Below are 17,287 nucleotides of genomic sequence, written 5' to 3' on the forward strand. Positions count from 1 at the left end.
TTTCTCTCCACTCTTCTTCTCTCCTCTCTCTTCTCTCTCTCATCTCTTTCTCCTCTCTCTCCTCTCTCTCCTCACTCTCCCCTCTCTCCTCTCTCTCCTCACTCTCCCCTCTCTCCTCTCTCCTCTCTCTCTCTCCTTTCTTTCCTCTCTCTCTCTCCTCTCTTTCCTCTCTCTCCTCTCTCTCTCCTCTCTCCTCTCTCTCTCTCCTCTCTCTCCCCTCTTTCCTCTCTCTCCCCTCTCTCCTCTCTCTTCTCTCTCTCTCTCCTCTTTTTCCTCTCTCGCTCCTCTCTCTCCTCTCTCTCCTCTCTCTCTCCTCTCTCTCCTCTCTCTCCCCTCTCTTCCCTCTCCCCCCCCTCTCTCTCTCTCTGCCTGAGGTTGTTTTCTCAGCATGCAAGCTTCCAGGTATTGTTACAGCATCATGTATTGCCTGCCTACTGCCATGTTCCCTGCCATGATGGTCATGGACTAACACTCTAAAACTTTAAGCAAGACCCCAATAAACTCTTTAATAAGAATATTTTCAAGATTGGGGGTGCTTACAAATTAATAGTCTTCTGAGCATTTAAGTATTCCTAAATATCAAGTAATGACAGATAAATGTGCCATCATAAATACCATTGGTTCCTATCAATAGAGGAGAAGGATGATGAGATTTTTTTGACAAGTACTCATATCCTGTGAGTAGTTATTTATGTGAAAAGTGTTAACATAATGAGCGTTATTGTGTGGAACATGATATATAAAAATCCATGCATAAATAGGAACACAGAAGAAAACAAAAGACATTCATGTCTACTGGCAAATGTAACTCCATGCCTTACATTCAATTGGGGTATATTAAGTTAGTGAATAGACATTTAAGAAAATAAATGCCTTCTCAAAACCTCTACAGGTGTCCTAGGATATGTATTTAAAATGTAAATGAAAAAAATATCTAATAAAAAAAGAATAAAGCTATAGAAGTAAAAGAAAAAGAATATGTATACTACATAAGTTCTAGAATATTTTTGCCAAAATCTATTTTATATAGTTGTCATTGAAGTTAGGGACAACATGAGTATGATAAATGAAGGCGCAAAATGGAGATAAACAGAATATTGTAGTGCATGAGTCACATTATGCACACTTTTAAAAAGCAAGACTGTAATGTTTACATTCTGTAATTTTTAGTAAATCTAGGTTTATTGTTTCACAATATAAAATAATTTTAGATATGAGTAAACAAAACTAAGAATCCTGCCAGATTTAAATCCTATTTTATCTCAGCTATTTACTTCAGCCCACAGAAACCTATAATTTAAGTATCATGATATTTAACTTCAAATATTCAAACTGTCTAAATCAAGCCTAATATTTAACTTGAAGAAAAACAAAAGCTCATCTTTTAGCTCATGCTCGCAGTGACCCATGTTACAGGGTTGGAAACAGCCTTGAGGATGTAATTGTAATACTTATATTTGGAGATATACATCACAACTAATGAAATCACAAAGTAACAAAAGTATCTATGGTATCTACAGGATACCATTACAAAGTTAAAGTGGAATAATTGGTCTCATTACAAACAGATGGAATTTGGACAGTAATGTTCACAGTATGTCCGTCTATGTGTAGTCAGGCAATGTATCTCTCCATTTAAGACCTGATTATATTAACATTTCTGGAAGAGTTAGGTACTGAAATAACATGTATGTGAAATCAGAATCAGAATTTTGCTCTTAACTAAAATATAAACAGGTTCACCAAAAAGAATGAAAGAAAAAAGAGAGGGGGAAGGAAGGAAGAGAGGGAGAGACGGAGGAAGGGAAAGAGAGAGAGAGAGAGAGAGAGAGAGAGAGAGAGAGAGAGAGAGAGAGAGAGAGAGAAATGGGAGAGAATAAAAGTGTTATGGTTAGAGTTGGATTGAAACAAACAAGACTATAGTGCTTAAAATATGAGAGGTTCTTCAGCAGTCTGAGTTACACATACAGAGCCATTCTTAACAATATTGTAAATACTTTACTCCTTCTATGGAGGTACTAGACAACCAAAAAACAATGTTCAGTGTTATTTTGACTGCAGTTACATTTGGACGTCAGCTTCTAATGTCATTTGCCCTGTTCATCTCTACTTCACCTTGTCAGAGAGTACTGCTTCCCCAAGGCTGCCCCAGGGTCCTGTTGACGGATGGCTCTAATTGCAGTTGGTGCTGTAAACAAGGCAGCCACTCCATGCTCTGCAAGCACACGGAAATAAGCGCCAGCATCCGGTGTTCCCACAGGCTTTCCCTAGGATGAGATTCATTTAAAATGTCACTGGGTAAATGTCTCATATTTCCACGACACTTTTATGCATACATATTCAACTCAGCAATATTAACAAAGATAGCTTCTCAACAAATCCTGATTCTACAACATTACCTTGTTCTGTTATAATTCAAAACTAAGAGAAAATTACCCAGGCTATTTTCTCCCTTTTAGAATCTTGGGAGCTTTTAAATTTAAATTAATTTTTTTCAATGTTTTGAGGGATAAAATTTGGATGTATGTATCACAGTGAAATTAGAAGCATAATAGAATCTTCTCTATGTCAAGAAGTCATATATAGACAGTATCTATATTATGTTATATATTTATATATTGTATTACATGTTTAATTTGTATAAACCTAAAAATACAAATAATTACATATACAATACAATTATTTATTATGTATTAATATTTTACATAGTATATCTAAACAATATATTCCTATATTAGTATTTATATATAAAATATTATATAGAGAGAATTTTTGCTGTAAAGTAAATGAGAAATATAATTACTTTCTCAATATTAACAAATTTATATTTTCCAACATTAAAAGTGATAAGAGCAATTCTTGAGGAAAAAAAAAAGTTAAAATCACAATGGTTCCTGTGCTTTCACAATTAAAGTTCTGACTCTAAGGAAAGAAAATTCTACAAATTAAAACATTCCACATGCTAGCCATTTTATATGCCATTTGATCTTTAAATGATTATACACCACACATATGTATATGTATATGTATATGTATATGTATATGTATATGTATATGTATATGTATATGTATATGTATATGTATGTGTATGTGTATGTGTATGTGCATGTGCATGTGCATGTGCATGTGTATGTGTATGTGTATGTGTATGTGTATGTGTGTGTGTGTGTGTGTGTGTGTGTGTGTGTGTGTGTGTGTATGTGTGTATATATATATACCAACTGAAGAATAATGGATAAGAACATAGCAATGCTCGAAATTATGTAATTCAAAAGCACAAACTATTTTGGTAGATGTTCTTTAAAAACAAGTAAGAAAGATTTGAAGAATAGGCCAGTAATTTCCCAACTTTTTGGAGTGATCAGAGATCCTGACTCATCCCTGTTCCATCCTTTGTCCACCTCTTCTCATCACTGCAAGACCTCCTGTTCTTAGACCAAGGTACCTAGGTTATTAATGTATGTTGAATAAAAGTATACACATATTTCAGTGTAAAACATATTAGGCACAAATTATAATTAACAAAAGAAAATAGTTACCTTAGTTTATTTTTGCTGCCTTGAATATTCTAAAGAACATTAGACATTCGTGAAACATGGGGCACTTTCTATAATATTTGCTGGGGTCCACTGATCAAAGCTAATCTAAGCTTCCCGGGCATCTTTGGTTCTAGAAAACTTACAGGGTAATTCTAAACTAAGGCAGCAAACTTACAGCAAACTGAGAAATCTCTCCAGAGAACACGAAAAGAACTCACAATCAGTGTGATGGTCTGACTGAGAATCAACACATAGGACCCTATATTTTAGCACATGCTCTTCAGTTGGTGGAACTCTTAGGGAGAGATTGGGAGGTGTGGCCTTGTTGGAAGAAGTATGGCCCTGGGAAGGGTTTAGTGGTTGCAAAATTCCATGATATTCATCTCTCTCTCTCTCTCTCTCCCTCTCCCTCTCCCTCTCCCTCTCCCTCTCCCTCTCCCTCTCCCTCTCCCTCTCCCTCTCCCTCTCCCTCTCCCTCTCCCTCTCTCTCTCTCTCTCTCTCTCTCTCTCTCTCTCTCTCTCTCTCTCTCTCTCTCCCCGCCTTGTGGTTATATTTCCAATTGTGAGACCTCAGATACTGTTCCAGTGATATGCCTGCCTGCCTGCCATGCTCCCCACAACGATGATTATGGAGTCTAACCCTCTGAAACAATAAGCTCCAAATAAACTGTTTCTTCTATAATTCGCCTTTGTTGTGTTATATTATCATGAAAATAGAAATGTAACTAAGACAATCAATTTGAGGAAGATCATACCTGGACAATAATTTAGATTCAGTTCTTATTTCAGAGAGGGTATTTGATAAGACATTATTAGGGCTTAGGTTTTTTGTTTTGTTTTTAAATAATCACCATTAATGTTCTTTAATGTATCTATATTTCTTCTCTTTAAACAGAATAACCTTTCCGGCCTCTTATAGGCCAGTAATGCTTTCACTCATAGTTTAAATATGATCTATTACAGCTGGAAACTCATTGTAATGAATCCTAGAATCAATTTCCCTTTATATCACTACTCCTCTATATGGGTTAGTAAATTCAAATAGAAAAGAAAGCTATCTGTTACAAGTCTACAACACACGCACATAATGTAAGATGAATTTTGAAGCTGTAAGACCATCGGTCAGGAATAATATTACAACTCTATTCTTTCTCATAAAGCGAGGTGAACACTCTTGATTTATATGTCTTCAAAGTATCTTAAGCATCAATCAATCTTGTGAGCACTGGATAGTGATTTGGTAAACCAGATTTCACCCACATAGAAATGATTTATAAAATAAGCCTTATGCAATTGACTTTCCCTGTCTATCTTTTTATTCTCTTGCCCACTAAGTAAGGATAAACCACTTTGTCAATATTTGCTTGGTAAGTCAACAATACCGAGATGATCTCTTAAAATTGTGTAGCCACCACTAAAGAAACAATCTATGGCAAATTGACATAGAATCTCACTGCTTGACAGGGTCAGAAGAAAATGATACTGCATCAAACTTGATACTTGTATTTATGTCAGCTAAAAGAAGACATAAGTGTCACAATGAACATAGTGTGCCATGTGGGACTATCTACAAACAAGATGTGCTTTGATTCTTTTCTAATGACTTCAATTAGTCACATCTAATCAAAACAAAATTACAAACTAAATATTAGAAAAACTACTCAAATATTTTATGAATAATATGGGATTATAACTATGTTACAATTCTGATGATGTGTCAAATGAATATATACCAACATTATATTTATTGAGCATAAGCCTAAAAAAATCATGATGTAGATTTACTACCAGGAGTCTTTAAAGTGACATATACAGTCTCATGATCCAATGTACAGTAACTGAACTAGAAACATTCCATTGATTTGAATTTTACTCCCCATTATCCAGAAGATAATTAGATATTATTAAAATGGTTTTTATTTTAAAATTACTGAAAAGATATATTTTATTTATTTTCCTAATCACTTCTATATATCTCAAGACTGATTAGAACAAAATAACATAAAAGAAAATATTTTTCCTAAAACAGCCTGCTGATTAACATAATTATTAATATCTAAGTAAATACTTTTGTTAACATCAAGCAGAACCTGGATAGACATTGCATTAGAAAACATAAAACACCTAGATGTTAAATTAATCATAGATTTAACAAATATTTATTGAGCATTCACTATGGGTTGGTTAGATATAGAGACTATTTTGTTAAAAATCCAGAGAAGCCCCTACACTAATGTAATCTGACCAAAATGATTTGGAAGAACATATACATACATTACATACATATTATAAATATTCATATAACCAATGCTGCAGGGTGTGTGTCCAATAAATAGAAGGCATTTGGGAGTGTTATGCTGTCAGTTTATTGCTGTTAGTTTGTTTAAACACACACACACACACACACACACACACACACACACACACCTGAAGCGAATTCCAGGGACACGTTTCTTTATGAACATTAAATAAAAGTGATGTCAATACCTTATTGATTTTATTGGTTACTCTTTCCTCTCATGCACCTTCTGCACAAACATACACATCAACAAATGTGCACATAAGCAAAATAGAACCTCTGTAATGCCTTTCAAATGAACTCAATAATGCAGCAACCATGCTGATCTGACAGTGGAAAACGACCCCAATTGCATATCTCTCATTTCAGTGACTCGCAAGAGGCAATCACTCAATTTAAAAATACAATTCTAAAGTTGTGATGTTGAAAAGCAAACGAAAAGATACACCAAAAGCAAAATGCAGCCAAAAGACCCAGCATTTAAAAAATAAAAAATAAAAAACCTATGCTCAAATCCATGTCATTGCTTCTTTACTTATATAAGTAAGTATCTATGTTGAGAGAGACAGAGACAGAGAGAGTATGCATAGGCAGGTGTGCTACAGGACACATGTGTAAATAAGAAGACTATTCTTAGCAGTCAGCTTTCTCTCTCTACCTTGTGATATCCCACAATCAAATTCAAATCCTCAGGTTGCCACACAAACAGCTCTAACCACTGATCCATCTTGCCAGTCCACACAACATAACATTTTAACATCAATTTCATAAAGTAGCAGTTACTATTATTAACTAGACCTATAAGTGGTAACATTTCACAGTACAAGCACAAAGATATATATTCGATGTATACATACTCCAAATTAAATTCATTGTATAATTTTTCTACCACATTAAGACGCAGCCTGTTATTGATGGACCACAGAAGACAAGGTTCTGGTTAGAAAACCAAAGAACTGTTCAAATCCACACATATTTACTGTTGATATTAAATTCTCAAAAAATGAAAGTGGGAAAGTCTAAACCCTCATCAAAAGAATGATAAACATCCAAGTTAAATCTTTGAACTCTAAACAAAATGAAGCCCTTTATTACAAGCTCTGTGAGTTTGTTGGTGGAGGCCATTCTTCCTTGTGGTTTTCAGGCTTTGATACAAACATTTTTGGGTCCAGTGCAGTGCTTGCTTCTGTTTTTTCAAGCTTGGAAATACATCTAGTTTCTTTTTGAACACTATTTTCGAGAATGTCACCCAAGGCATGTTTCACCGAGGTTTTGAGGCGAAGAGAACAACATTCGGCAGCAGTCAGTGTGAATTTCATTTCGGCAGACAGGTGTTGCAGAGCATTGCTTTGTTTATGTTGGAATAGTGGTGGATCTGGCAACAGCATTTGTTAAGTTTCTACTTCATGTCATATGCCATTACCAAAGCATGAAAGTTTTGGCTCACAACATTTAAACTTGAGACTTATGAAAACAAACAAATCTCCAACATCTACCATTTAGTGGAAGGCAGAATGCAGAATAGAGTATGGAGTTTGTTCAGAGCTATCTGTATGAAACAGAAAACATATTGCTGATACACTAATTACCTGATTTTGTGTGTATGTATGTGTGTATGTATATGATATGTATGTATATACATATACACATATATAGCCAAAAATTGACTTCAAGTGACAGGAATTTAAAAAATCTGGAAATGGAGAAAAGACTAATTCCCGTTGTTTGTCTTTTTCTATGCTCTGAAACATGAAGCAATCAAATAGGAAGCTTTAATATATGGGGATAATTTTCCATGGCTTCAGAGCTGGACAAGCTTTTTATTGAATAACTGGAGATTCCTCCCCAAGAGAGGCTAGTTCTCCTCCACTGCAGCCATTACTTGCTTTTAGATCTTTGTATAGTGGTAGAACCCCATCCAGTTAGGCCACTTCCTCATCAGGATGTCTGTTGATGCTGTCATTGCTCTTGTTTTGTTTATTCAGCTATTTCTAGTAGAGACTTTCTGTTTTCTAATTGTTGATAATTTCTTGCTTTATTCACTAATGAATTTACGTTTTTCACAGATATATACTTACAGGAAAACCTTTTACACACAGGGCTCAGAGCTATTTGTGGCTTCCAACATCCACTGAGGGTTTTAGAATAAATATCCCAGGTAATCATAGGGTACTAGTGTGTGTGTGTGTGTGTGTGTGTGTGTGTGTGTGTGTGTGTGTGTGTATGCATGTCTATGACATCCATGTCTGTTAATTACATGAAGTACTATGTGGTCTGGATATTTCCACATATCAGAAGTTTAATACCTAATATAGTCTGTGGAGGAAGGGTCTTTAAAGAGACATTTAGATGGCAGGAGCTCTATCCCCCTTCATAAACTGATTAACGCTGCTATCCAGAGTCTGCAGGAGTAGATTTGTTCTCTCATCTATTTATTTTCCTACAACTTGTGGATAGTTCCTACCCCCTGCTTGCAGGGTATAACAAGATTCCGTGTCGTAAACAAACAGTAGGTATTCTTTACCCTTCAAAACCGTGAGAAATAAATAACTACTCTTAAAATCACTCAGTCTGTGGCATATTGTTAGAGCAGTTCTAAATGAATATATCCTGAAGAACTGTAGATGTCTAGTTCCAGTTGTTGTTGTTGTTTTTATTTAGCTCTTCACCTGCCTTTTGCCAGCTATGTAAAGCACACTGGGAAGTCATTTAAAAATGAGACTAATCCCAGTTAAGAAGCCATTGCCCCCATCTAGGTGATTAGCATCTATGTATCTCCAGAAATAGAAACTTACTTCTGGAAGCGTTAGTGTCAAGTAAATGATACAGAGCATGCAATTGGCAACTCTGTAGGCCCGGTGCAGAGCTAATTAGAGGTCTGACATATTTAGCATTCTCAGTAGTCACAGAGAGCATTTATCTGCAGCACAGCTAGTAGTTCACAGCTTCCAGTAGGATGTTTTTTACCCCTGTGCTCTTCCATGCTAATTGATTTTCAATCACTCTGCTACAGTGTACTAGAGGGAAACATTAAGAATTTTTTTTTTATTCACAGTGATCACTGAGTGTGGGCTATAAGTAGAGAAGTTAAATATCTTCTTGCTAATCACACAATCTGGCTTCTAGGCAAGCAGTGAAGCACTATAGCTTCACTATCTGACGTTGTACGATGCTTAAGTCCTTCAACATGTCCAGCACTGCCCACACACCTTGAACCTGCTTATATTTTTCCATTAAAAAACCCCCACATATCGATCCCTCAAAATTATGTAAATCTTGTCATAAAGGTGACTCCAGACACACTAGTCCCTCAAGTTCACTTTAGCCATCCTGCTGTAAGTTCCTAGAATTTAATGATGTTTCACATCTAGGCTGGAACCTATTTCCCACTGCCCACCTCCCCAGTGTGCTTTGCTTCTCAGTTTCTGCTATTGTCTCCCAGGTTTCAATTTTTACTTTATGCTGCTTCTCTTTTGTTAAGCCTCCTGTGGTTCACCCAACTTCTAGTCTTAATGTTCTTTTCTATGAGTTTCTTGATTAACTTGGAGAATTAAATTATTAAATCAGCTAGCTATTGAAGCTTTCCGCAGCCTCAAAACTGACACATCAGTTTCAGTCAGATGTGTGAATAGAATGAAGAAAGTAGTGATCAAAACCAAAAAACAGTATGTCCTCCTCAACTGGCCTTTCTTCCCACTACATAACTACAGTTTATAACTGGTTTTATGAGTTCTCCTAGTTGAAGCCATCAGAGCTATATTCAATGTCCTTCTTATCTTTCTAATATTGCCCATTTGACACTTCCACAGTCGCCCTGTTACTTAATATTGAACGCTATGAATAATATGGCTATATGTTGAACATGATGAATAATATGGCTATATTAAACCATCCATGCATCCCTGGAATGAAACCTACTTGGTCATGATGGATGATTGTTTTGATGTGTTCTTAGATTCGGTTAGCGAGAATTTTATTGAATGTTTTTGCATCGATATTCATAAGGGAAATTGGTCTGAAGTTCTCTATCTCACATAAAACCAGAGACAGTGAAACTTATAGAGGAGAAAGTAGGGAAAAGCCTGGAATATATGGGCACAGGAGAAAAATTCCTGAATAGAACAGCAGTGGCTTGTGCTGTAAGATCGAGAATTGACAAATGGGACCTCATAAAATTGCAAAGCTTCTGTAAGGCAAATGACACTGTCAATAAGACAAAAGGGCCACCAACAGATTGGGAAAGGATCTTTACCTATCCTAAATCAGATAGGGGACTAATATCCAATATATATAAAGAACTCAAGAAGGTAGACTCCAGAAAATCAAATAACCCCATTAAAAAATGGAGCTCAGAGCTAAACAAAGAATTCTCACCTGAGAAATACCAAATGGCAGAGAAGCACCTGAAAAAATGTTCAGCATCCTTAATCATCAGGGAAATGCAAATCAAAACAACCCTGAGATTTCACCTCACACCAGTCAGAATGGCTAAGATAAAAAATTCAGGTGACAGCAGATGCTGGCGAGGATGTGGAGAAAGAGGAACACTCCTCCATTGTTGGTGGCATTGCAAGCTTGTACAACCACTCTGGAAATCAGTCTGGCGGTTCCTCAGAAAATTGGACATAGTACTACCGGAGGATCCTGCAATACCTCTCCTGGGCATACATCCAGAAAATGGTCCAACTGGTAAGAAGGGCACATGCTCCACTATGTTAATAGCAGTCTTATTTATAATAGCCAGCAGCTGGAAAGAACCCAGATGTCCTTCAACAGAGGAATGGATACAGAAAATGTGGTACATTTACACAATGGAGTACTACTCAGCTATTAAAAAGAATGAATTTATGAAATTCCTAGGCAAATGGATGGACCTGGAGGGCATCATCCTGAGTGAGGTAACCCAATCACAAAAGAACTCACATGATATGTACTCACTGATAAGTGGATATTAGCCCAGAAATTTAGAATACCCAAGTTACAAGATACAAATTGCTAATCACATGAAACTCAAGAAGAATGAAGACCTAAGTGTGGACACTTTGACCTTTCTTAGAATTGTAACAAAACACCCATTGAAGGAATTAGAAAGATAAAGTTTGGAGCTGAGATGAAAGGATGGACCATCTAGAGACTGCCATACCCAGGGATCCATCCCATAATTAGCCTCCAAACGCTGACACCATTGCATACACTAGCAAGATTTTGCTGAAAGGACCCAGATATAGCTGTCTCTGGTGAGGCTATTCTTGGGCCTAGCAAACACAGAAGTAGATGCTCACAGTCAGCTATTGGATGGATCACAGGGCCCCCAATGGAGGAGCTAGAACCAAGTAACCAAGGAGCTAAAGGGATCTTCAGCCCTATAGGTAGAACAACAATATGAACTACGCAGTATCTCTCCCCCCCCCCCCCCAGAGCTCGTGTCTCTAGCTGCATATGTATCAAAAGATGGCCTAGTCTGCCATCAGTGGAAAGAGAGGCCCATTCGTCTTGCCAACTTTATATGCTTCAGTACAGGGGAATGCAGGGCCAAGAAGTGGGAGTGGGTGGGTAGGGGAGTGGGGCAGAGGGTATGGGGGACTTTTGGGATAGCATCGGAAATGTAAATTAAGAAAATACCTAATAAAAGTATGGCTATGTTATTCTGATCAGCTATGAAATTACCAAATGTCTGCAGAAAGGACAAAGGAGGCAGACTTGAAAACCTAACTTCAGCATGCAAGGCCACTAGTAAAGATCTTTAATAGTTGCTGGCCCATGTTTTTTATTACTATAAGTCAGAGAGTCAAAATCCTGTTTTATAGATTGGTAGTGTTGATTCATATATGGAAAGTGCTTAGAAGATTTCTGATTCCCCAAGACTCAATCAATAATAGCGATTTTCCCCTTACTTTCTTGTACACAAACTCTTCCCTTTTATAAGACATAATGTTCTCTTAAAAATTAATGGACAGATATCAGACATAGCTTTCCATTCTATTTTGGGATACCTTCCATAGCTGGTACTCTGTGAAATTGACTAGGATTTTTTTCTGCTTGCACTTTTCATACTATAGGAGAGATTTCTTATTTTGATACTGTCCTTATTTGTTTGCTTTCCATTTGTCAGATCAATTTTAATTCTTTGGCTATATTTTCAACTCCTACAGTGCAAGGACCATATCTGATGCCTATTCTGTTTCCCCTTCACATTCTCTAAAACAACATGGTTCACAATATGCTCTTGTAAACATTGCCCATTAGGTTATGACACATTTCACCTGTCTGCTCTAACACCACACAGGTATATATAAAGAAAACAAACTCAAAAATAAATATCTCTGCACTGCTTGCCATTTGAAGAATTTAAGAGGTGTTGGTGTCTGCTCCTTTTTTTTTATTTGAGAAGATCAAATTATACAAACCTAATCACAGTGATAACTTAGTGATTTTCCTCATTGCAAACACTCAGTATATTGCTGCTATGCTACATTTAAGAAAAAGGGGGAAAATAATTTTCCATCATATTAGTGAAACAGGAAATCTATATGTCTGTTATTAAGTGTATTACTTAGTTATATAACAGCTACAAGTCTTAAAGGGAAGTGAAATTCCATGTCTTTGAGAATGAAATAAAAAACAAGAGAAAATATGTAAAAATTCAAACAATGCATAATGGAATACAACTATACACTCTTTTAACAGTTGGATTGGTTTTTTTGTTTATTTGTTTTTCTAAGAGTAAATTAAGAAACATTACTAGTGAACGTTTTGCAAAGCACTACACAGCATAATCTCATGAAAACTATAAATCCAGGGTAGCACAGACATCCCAGAGCATACATTCCAAGATTAGGTAGCTAGGCAAGTTTGTCATCTACAAAGGCAACTGCTAAGTATTTCTAATTTTTAATATTCTCAAATATGAAATTTTCATACTTGAAAATATCATAAAATCTATGAAATGGTTATAATTACTTATAATTTACTGATAAATTATACATCTATAAAATGTGCTTATACTGTCACATTCACATACAAATATTTCCCTGAGGTTTTAAGTTGAATTCCCATATGCCATCCCAGTGGTATCCTATGCAATACAGGAGAACACAGAGCTCATTTTTATGCTGTTCCTTCTGTAAAGAACAGAGGCAGGGTCACCTCAACTTTCAATTCATTTTACTATTCAGGAACAAAGCAGGCATGTAATAAAAGGTTAACAAGCTCACTGTCCTGAGGTCCTCTAACCTAGAGACTGAAATGAGATGTAGGAGGTTATAAATATGTGGGTTGTGGCAAGCCATGAGAACTGTTGTTTCTCTCAGATGAAAGCTTCAAAGCCAGACTTATTTCTCTCAAAAGCTCTACTCATAAAGGACAGATCCTTGAGCAGAGAGACCCTTGGGATAATCTCCACACTGCCCCTCTTTCTTCCAAGTTGGTGGTAGCACGATGACTGGCACCTAGTGTGCTGGTCCTTCAGCCTTGGCTTAGAAAAGAATTAATGGGCTCCAAAGGGAGCTGCCTCCAGTATTCCAGTGACCACTCCTGTGTTGTGAGGACAAACAAGCTTTGAAAGAAGAAATGTGGAGTACTTAAAACACCTCATCTTATAATAGCTGGAATGCAGAGGAATGAGTCGTTTGTATTTTAATTTTTAATAGCCTATCCCAGAGAAAAAATACTTTGCATTTTTTGAGTATTGACTTATAAGGACTCTCAAAAAATTAACTTTATTTTTATGATGTGCCAATTATTCTACATGCTTTGTGAGAATTGATCAGCTAAGTGATGCACAGGGATTGCTGTATTTAATCTGAATCTCAGTAGGTAAGTCACTGGCCTGAAGCAGAACGGACACAGAACTGCTAGGATCCTTGCCATTGAGACCGTAACACACAAGGAGCAGTTTCTCCAACAAATATACTATTATCAGTAATCTCTAGAAGGAAACGAGAGTGAAATCCAGAGGCTAGCATGAATTTCAAACATAAAGGTTAAAACAATATACCAAGAAATACATTTTATTCTGAAAAAGGCAAATGATCCAAAAAGGAGTTGCAGAATTGGAAGCTGGAGAATGTGTGTCAGTTTTCTCCTTTCATGTATGAGAAATGCATTCCTAAAGAAGTTGAATTTGCTCAATGACACAACATAGGGGAATTCTAGGACACCGAGGAGGGAGTGTGTGTGTGTGAGAGAGAGAGAGGGGTGGGAGCACCCTCATAGAAGTGGGGGGAAGAGGATAGAGGTCTTGTGGAGGGAAAAAAATAGAAAGGTGGATAACATTTTATATATATCCAATTAAAAAAAGAAGCTGTATATATATATATATATATATATATATATATATATATATATATATATATAAAACCAATTAAAAAAAGAAGCTGAATTTACCCAGGGTCATAATAGTAAAATAAAGAGAAATATTAAAATTCCTGGTCCAGACCAGTGACCATGCTTCTACACCATAATTCAGAATGTTAAGTCTTTTACTTTTTTAGAGCAATCCTTTGAAGTTCATTATTGAATTATTAACAGCCATCCATCCTAGTTAGCCTGAAGAGAATATTGAAGAACTTATAAAGAATCACTTGCTGCAACCAGATCTAAACTCCTCCGTAAGAATGCAAGTAGGCCTCTCACTCACTGTGACTCCGAGGATGGCCTTGAACTCCTTATATCTCTGTGTCCTAGAATGCTGGGTTTTGCTGGTGCCTAGGATGCAAACCAGGGCTTTCCTTGAGCTAGGCAAGTAGCCTACCAACTGAACTATATCATCAGCTTTTTGAGGGCTCCTAAATTTTTTATTATATTGGAACAACAACAGTTCTGTCAAAATCGAGTATACTAGCTAGGTTATGGCTTAATCTCATGATAGATAGACTAGTAACCATAACTAATGTTATCCTTTGGACACAGGTAATAACTGAGCTAAAGAATACTCTGCTGGTTTCTTGCTCAACAACACTGCTGCCACGGAAGACACATGGGTACACTGGATTCTGAAATGAAAATGTGTGTATAGGACACACATATGCAGCTGGTGCACAACAAATTTAAAAGCAAACCCAGGTTCTACAAGAATTCCTTGTTCTTGGGAAATAATCTTAGGCTTTACTCTTCATTTAGCAGCCAGAAAGAAAAGGCAAATAAGTAGGAGACAGAGAGAGACCAAAAAGCATATATGCATATATTCACCATGTGACACTTTTGTGCCTGATACTAAGATATTAGAGTTGCTTAGGCATCAAAGTTCCTATAAAAAATGTTATCATTATGTCTGTTGTGTTCACAAATGCTGATGTGAATTGTTAGTGGTAGGATCTGATGGAAACAACTTATTTTATTTTATTTTTGGCAGGGATGGGGGCAGACTTGTGATTTGGTCATTGGACCCATGCCCTTTTTATAAATAAATTAATTAATATCCTAAGTGCAGTAAATAATTCCATCTCCTAGTCCCCCTCACTGTGACCCACCCTTTCCCCATCCCCCTTCTCTTATGAGAGGATGGTACCTTTTGCCTGTTCTGAGAGGGTGCAATGCCCCTGGCTACCCCCCACAGCCCACCCCACCTCTGCACACACACATCAAGTCTCTGTCTGTTTAGGAACATCTTCTCGCACTGAGGCCAGTCAAGGCAGCTCTGTTGGGGAATGGATAGCTCAGTCAGGCTACAGCTTTAGGGAGAGTCTCTGCTCCATTTGTTGGAGGACTCACAGGGAGATTGAGCCGCCCTGTGTGCCATGGACCTCATTCTAGGCTTATTCTCTTAAAGGGGAGACTATGACAGTATCCCATTCCTCTCTGCCCTTGCTTCTTTGCTGCCATGTACTTCCTGCTCTCTCTTCCTGTGTTGTCATAGGCCCACAGCAACTGAACCGAGCAAGGACAGACTGAAACCACTCTATCTATGAACCCAAATTAGTAATTTGTATTTCTGTTTAGAATGATTACCTTAGATAGTTTGTCACAGGTGAAAAAGACAGCTAAGTAGCTACCATAATGAACCTCTGTCCCCATCCATATGATACTGGAGTTAGGCCTGTTTCAATCAACATTACATCAATAAAATAGCAGTCTGAAGGGTTCTGTTTATTTTGTTCCTCTCAAGAGTATGAAAATCAATTGTGAGGATCTTTTTTAACTATTACATACAAAATTGAGTCTTCACATGTATTCAACTAATAACAGTAAACCTTTGTCTACAAGAATGTAATCTATCTGAATAAGGCGCGGATGCTATGCAAAACTCAGGTGAAGTGGGAGTGGGTGGGTCCTTGAGCAGTGAAACGGGGGAAGGAATAGGGGCTTTTCAGAGAGGAAACCAGGAAAGGGGATAACATTTTGAAATGTAAATAAAGAAAATACGTAATAATAGAAGAAAAAAACACATCTAATAAATAAAAGACACAAATTCCATATTCCAATCAGTTTAATAGTCAATATAATGTGAGAAGAAAGAATAATGCACAGATACAGGACATAGTAATGCTGCAAAGAGTTTATCTAGGAAATATAAGCAGAATAAAAACACAGAGCTAATAAAATGGTATTAATAGCCCCTATTTTAGGTGAAAGGAAGAGAAATCATGACTGGAGGGTGACAACAATTTTGAGAGAAAAGGGATGCAAGTGAGAAAGAGAATTCAACTTAATTTCCAAAATATAGATGAGGTATTTAATGCACACCATTACTGAAAGCTGAAAGACTAGCTTTTGATTGCCTTGTGCCTTTGTAAATCTGATTAGGTCATTGCAATACAGTGTGGCCAGTCCTGCAGTAGATGCTGCTCAATAGGCAACTCCACCACATAAAAGGCACAAATAGGTACGGAGACATTTTTCAAGGGATGGTATGATTCAAGCTGAGGTCTCACAGACAAGAAACATTCTCCAAGTACCTTTTGGCCATACACCCAAAGGACTCTCCATCCTAATACAGAGACATATGATAGCACATGTTCACTGTAGCCAAAACATCACACAGCCTAGATGTCTGTCAACAGACGAATGGATAAAGAGACTTGGTACATTTAAACAATGGGAACTTAGTAAGCTGTTTAAAGAGAAGAAAATCAGGAAATCTGTAACTAAATGGATGCCGATAGAAAATTCCATCCTGATAGAAGTAACCCAGACCCAAAGACAGATAAGCTATGTATTCACTTATATGTGGATATTAGCTGTTAAATCTTCAATAAACAGGCTACAATCTGTATAACTACAGAGGTTAGGTAAAGAGTAAGAGCCTGGGGGGGGGGGATGAATCTTCATAGGGAGGGCAAATTAAATAGGTAGTTATAGATGGATGCTGATGATGGCATTTGAAGGATTTAAACAATTGAATTTAACAACGGTGGGGAGAGAAGAGAGTTTTAAGAGGCAATAGAAGTAGGGCCATTTAGCTAGGGGCCATTTAAGGGGTCATATGGAATCCTAACACAGTACAAGCTTT

General features: G+C 36.9%; 1 protein-coding gene across 3 annotated transcripts in view; it reads right to left on the reverse strand.

Annotated features, from left to right (window-relative positions):
• Acss3 (acyl-CoA synthetase short-chain family member 3) overlaps positions 1 to 17,287 on the reverse strand; it is a 190,248-nt gene that overhangs the window by 69,035 nt on the left and 103,926 nt on the right. For all 3 annotated transcript variants that reach the window (XM_030245151.1, NM_001142804.2, NM_198636.4), the window contains exon 8: positions 2,116 to 2,267. In XM_030245151.1, the coding sequence (XP_030101011.1) occupies positions 2,116 to 2,267 (152 nt within the window). The remainder of the gene's footprint in view (positions 1 to 2,115; positions 2,268 to 17,287) is intronic.

The sequence above is a fragment of the Mus musculus genome, chromosome 10 (genome assembly GCF_000001635.26).
Source record: "Mus musculus strain C57BL/6J chromosome 10, GRCm38.p6 C57BL/6J".
In the NCBI taxonomy this organism is placed as follows: Eukaryota; Metazoa; Chordata; class Mammalia; order Rodentia; family Muridae; genus Mus; species Mus musculus.